The sequence below is a fragment of the Salvelinus sp. IW2-2015 genome, unplaced genomic scaffold, assembly GCF_002910315.2.
Source record: "Salvelinus sp. IW2-2015 unplaced genomic scaffold, ASM291031v2 Un_scaffold2600, whole genome shotgun sequence".
NCBI lineage: Eukaryota > Metazoa > Chordata > Actinopteri > Salmoniformes > Salmonidae > Salvelinus > Salvelinus sp. IW2-2015.
In genome coordinates this window covers 177928-183024 of record NW_019943908.1, presented here as the reverse complement: position 1 = coordinate 183024, position 5097 = coordinate 177928, and the positions used below count along the sequence as shown (strand labels likewise).

Genomic DNA, 5097 nt, shown 5'->3' with positions numbered 1-5097 from the left:
GCAGAGATAGAAGAGAGAGAAGGGGAAGAGGGCAGTCACACACACATCTTTCTGAGTAGGGCCTTGGTTGCAGGGGGCAGTACAAGAGAGAGCAGCACACACGGGAACATGCATGAGAGAGAGAGAGAGGATACAGACACACATTGAGAGTGAGTAGAGATGCAGCACATCACACACCAGAGAGAGAGAGACGCACCTACACACAGAGAGAGAGAGAGAGCAGCACACAACAGAGAGAGCAGGAGAAGAAGAGGGCAGTAGATAGAAGAGAGTTACGAGCAAAGAGAAGGGAGAGAGCAGCTGGACCAGTACCTACAAGGACGCACCAAGACCAAGATGAGAGAATGAGAGCATGCGGGCTAACATGATCACAATGAATGGCCAATCTGTTGTGGAACACCACAAGAGAAAGAGAGAGAGAGGACACACACACAGAGAGAGAGAGAGAGAGTGTTGAGAGAGCGAAGCACACACACAGAGAGAGAGTAGAGAAGCAGCACAACACACAGAAGTAGAGAGAGAGAGGAGCGACATCACAGAGAGAGAGAGAAGAGCAGAGAACACACACCAGGCAGAGAGAGAGAGAGCAGCAACACACAGAGGAGAGCAGAGAGAGCTTAGCACTTTGGTACATTGGTTAGACAGAGAGAGGAGAGAGAGAGAGCCACACAACACGAAGAGAGACGAGGACAGGAGAGAGCACCAACACAGATAGAGAGAGAGAGATCGAGAGGAGCAGCACCACTCACCTACTCAGAGAGGAGAGAGACGAGTAGAGAGCGACACCACTCCACTACGGAGAGAGAGAGAAGACACACATATCTCTGTGGCTACTGTTTGGGTGCACTCAAAAGAGCTGTACACATGAGAGAGGGTAGAGAGAGTGGGACCAGCAGGAATTAACACACTCGGCAGAGAGAGAGAGAAGAGAGAGAGCAAGAGAGATGGAGCAGGGCTACGACAGGTGGGAGAACAATACTGTGATTGACGGAACAACGGAGATGCAGGAGAGAGAAGAGAGAGCAGCCACACGAGAGATAAGAAGACGAGAGCAGCGAGGCCCCAACAAGAGAGGCGGAGAAAGCAGTAGCAGCTATCACACAGTAATCACGGAGAGAGTAGTGAGAGCAGCAGCACTCACAGCGGGCCAGAGAGAGACGAGAGCAGTTCACCACACATCAGAGAGAGATGAGAGAGAGCAGCAGGATCACACGTAGGAGAGAGAGAGAGAGAGCAAGTCAAATACCTACATGTTCCTCAGCACACCAAGAGAGAGAGAGAGAGAGAGAGAAGCATGGGTAAGTGCAGCGACAACGCACATCAGGATTGGCTGCAGAGAGAGGAGAGGGACGAAAGAGCAATATGGCACAACCCATTATCACACAGAGAGAGGAGAAGATGCAGTCAACGAACAACACAGAGAGAGAGAGAGCAGCAAACATCACACGCAGAGTGAGCAGAGAGCAGCACACACAAGAGAGAGAGAGAGAGCAGCACACACACGACGAGAGAGAGAGCAGCACACACATCAGAGAGAGAAGAGAGAGCAGCAACACAGACTTCACGAGAGACGAGGACGAGAGAGCATGCCAGCACCACAGGAGAGAGAGAGGAAGGAGAGCAGGCACACAGCAGGTAGAAATATCACGGCTTGCAGTCTTTTCATCTCTTGTCTCAGAGAGATGAGTAGGAGGCAGACGGAAACGAAAACACAGAGAGAAACTGGACAGAGTAGCAAGCAACATCCAAGCACTATGGCAAGCCACGAACGTGGAGAAACATAACTGGGGCATCAGCCTGCTCACTACACATTCGCCGGAGAGAGAGAGAGGAGAGCAGCAGCACAATGTGATAAGTTCGACACAATCAGCAACCGCACTGCGTCAGAGTCAGGCTAGAGAGATGACGCCAGACAAGGGGGGCTCTACCACCCGCCCGCCAAGAAATCCACGGTCCACACACAAATATATTCCTCAGAGTGAGAAGAGACGAGAGCGTACACACACACAGAGAGAAGAGAGAAGAAATACAGAGATGCGAGATGAGTCCCGTCATACACGAGAAGTATTACCAGAAGAATACAGAGCTTTAGCAGAACGCACACAATGAATTGTATACCCAAAGATACAGAGAGAGAGAGAGAGAAGAGAGAGAAGAGCAGAGAGAGAGAGAGAGAGAGAGAGAGAGAGAGAGAGAGAGAGAGAGAGAGAGAGAGAGAAGGGGCAAGTTTGGGGCAGCGTTGTGTTTGTGTGATGCCTGTGCCAATTTTATGTCTGTGTGTGCGTGTATGTGTGTGTGTGAGACTTACAGGCCCGTGCAGTGCATTGTGTGGAGGTGTTGAGAGCAGGGTGCATCCCCAGGCAGGTGAACAGAGAGTTGTTGGAGGTCTGGGATCCAGACTGCAGTACGGAGACATTGTTGGCTGGCCACGCCCCTTCACCCCCAAGCCACGCCCCTCCCTGGTGCAATAACAACCAGAACAACAAGAATTGTATTTGTTAGGAGCCTTTCTGCGTGTGTGCGTGTGTATACATGTGTGTGTGTGTGTGTGTACCTGTACCTGTGCCAGAAGGTTTGTGGTCCAGCGTAGTGAAGGGGGGGGCAGGCCCCCCGGCCATGAACAGGTCAGGTTGAGGGAGGAGTAGTTCATTGCTGGCAGAACAGAGCAGGAGGGGGAACCATCTGGAGGGTCTGGGGGACAGGGTGACAATATACAGCGCAACACTGTGTTGACTGTGTTGTTATTGTGTGTGAGTTTGTGTGTGTGTGTATGTGTGTTTGTGTGTGTGAGGCGAGACCATATGGAGAGGAGAGAGAAAAGCAGCAGAAAGTATCACTAAAATGTTTTCAGAAAACTACCTTTTGCTAAACAAAGACAAATCTGTGGCCCATAGAGATAAACTGATTCTCTGGCACTATTGCACAATAGCCTGGCCTAGACAGTCAGTCAAATTCTCTGGCACTATTGCAACCCAGCAGGCTAAAAACCCAAGTGTGATTTTAGACTCACACATCTGTAATGTGACAAAATCAGCTTTTTACCATTTAAGAACTATATTGTAACTTTAATAGTGAAGTGGGGCATGCTAACGTATTTTTGTAGTAGTGAAAGAAGTTTAAAAAGTTGTACTAATTATATTATTTGAATAGTGAAATCATGTACAATTCCCATCTATAGTCAATAGTGGTCAGTAGTTGTGTGGTTCAGTAGTTGTGGTCAGTAGGTATGTGGTTGTGGTCAAAAATTTTGTGGATATGGTCAGTAGTAAGATATGTGGTCAGACCTTTTGTGGTTGTGGTTAGTAGTTATGTGGTTATGGTCACAAGATGTGGTCACATCCATCAGCTCTCCACCTTTGCTGTCAGACGTTTCTCTGTGGTTGTGGTCAGAAGTTGTGTGGTTGTGGTCAGTAGTTGTTGTCAGCAGTTGAGTGGTCCATAGGTGGTCAGTAGATGAGTGCTCAGTAGTTATGTTGTCAGAAGTTGTGTGGCTGTGGTCAGTAGTTGTGTGGGTGTGGTCACTAGCTGTTATATGCAGTTGTGTGGTTGTGGTCAGAAGTTATGTGGTTGTGGTCAGTTGTGTGGTCAGAAGGTGTGTAGCTGTGGTCAGTAGTTACTTGATTGTGGTCAGAAGTTGTGGTCAGCAGTTGAGTGGTTTTGGTCACTAGTTGTGTGGTTGTTATCAGTAGTTGTGTGGTAGTGGTCACTAGATGTGGTCAGAAGTTGTGTGGTTGTGGTCAGTAGTTGTGTGGTTGCTGTCAACAGTTCTGTGGTTGTGGTCAGAAGTTGTGGTCAGCAGTTGCGTGGTTTTGGTCACTAGTTGTGTGGTTGTTATCAGTAGTTGTGTGGTAGTGGTCTAACATAGATGTGGTGCATAGTTGTGGGTTGTGGTCACGTAGTTGTGTGTTGTTATCAGGTAGTTGTGTGTAGTGGTACAGTAGCATGTGGTCATGTATTTGTGTGGTTGTGGTCACTAGTTTGTGTGGTTGTTATTAGTAGTAGTTTGTGTAGTGGTCACTAGACTGTGGTCAAGTAGTTGTGTGTTGTGGTCACCAATGTGGTCAGAATTGTGTGGTTGTGGTCAGTAGTTCTGGTGTGGTATTGTGGTCACTAGTGTGGTAGAAGTTGTGTGGCTTGGCATAGTGGGTAGTGTCAGTAGTTGTGTGGTGTAGCTGTTCAACAGTTCCTGTGGGGTTGTGGTCAGTAGTTGTGGTCAGGAGTTGAGTACTCTGTATTTCTCGGTCAGAAATGGTGTGTTTTTGTGGTCAGTCGTTTTGTGGTTGTGGTCAGTTTTGTTGTGTGGTTGTGGTCAGTAGTTGTCTGAATTGTGGTCAGAATGTGTGTGGTTGTGGTCAGTTGTGTGTTCAGAATTTTTTTTGTTGTTGTGGTCAGTAGTTATTTGGTTGTGGTCAGCAGTAGTGGGTGTTGGTCAGCAGTAGTGTGGTTGATATCAATAGTAGTGTGGTAGTGGTCACTAGATGTGGTCAGAAGTTGTGTGGTTGTGGTCAGTAGTTGTGTGGTTGCTGTCAACAGTTCTGTGGTTGTGGTCAGTATTGTGTGGGTTGTGGTCAGAAGTTGTGGTCAGCAGAGTGTGGTTGTTGTCAGAAGTTGTGTGTTGTTATAGTAGTAGTGTGGTAGCTGGTCACTAGATGTGGTCAGAAGTTGTGTGGTTGTTATCAGTAGTAGTGGGTAGTGGTCACTAGATGTGGTCAGTAGTTGTGTGGTTGCTGTCAACGTTGTGTGGTTGTGGTCAGTAGTTGTGTGGTTGTGGTCACTAGATGTTGGTCAGAAGTTGTGTGGTTGTGGTCAACGATTGTGGTGGTTGTGGTCAGTAGTGTGTGTGTGGTTGTGGTCAACAGTTGTGTGGTGCTGTCAACAGTTGTGTGGTTGTTGTCAGTAGTAGTATGGTATTGGTCATTTACATGTGGTCCAGAAGTCGTGTGGTTAATGGCAGAATTTGTGTGGTTTAATGTCAGAAGTTGGTGTGTTGTGGTCAAGTAGTTGTGCGGTTTGTGGTCAGAAGTTGTGGTGGTGTGTGGTCAGTAGTTGTGGTGGTTTGTGGTCCACTGTAATTGTTGGTAAGTCCCCCCCCCCGCC

General features: G+C 48.0%; 1 protein-coding gene across 1 annotated transcript in view; it reads right to left on the bottom strand.

Moving 5' to 3' along the window:
- Positions 1 to 2308: 2308 nt before the first annotated feature.
- LOC139025381 (V-set and immunoglobulin domain-containing protein 10-like 2) overlaps positions 2309 to 5097 on the bottom strand; it is a gene marked incomplete at its 3' end in the record, with an annotated part of 79348 nt that continues 76559 nt past the window's right edge. The window contains exons 10-11 of the mRNA XM_070440484.1: positions 2555 to 2691; positions 2309 to 2459 (exon numbers count right to left, since the gene is read on the bottom strand). Of these exons, the coding sequence (XP_070296585.1) occupies positions 2309 to 2459; positions 2555 to 2691 (288 nt within the window). The remainder of the gene's footprint in view (positions 2460 to 2554; positions 2692 to 5097) is intronic.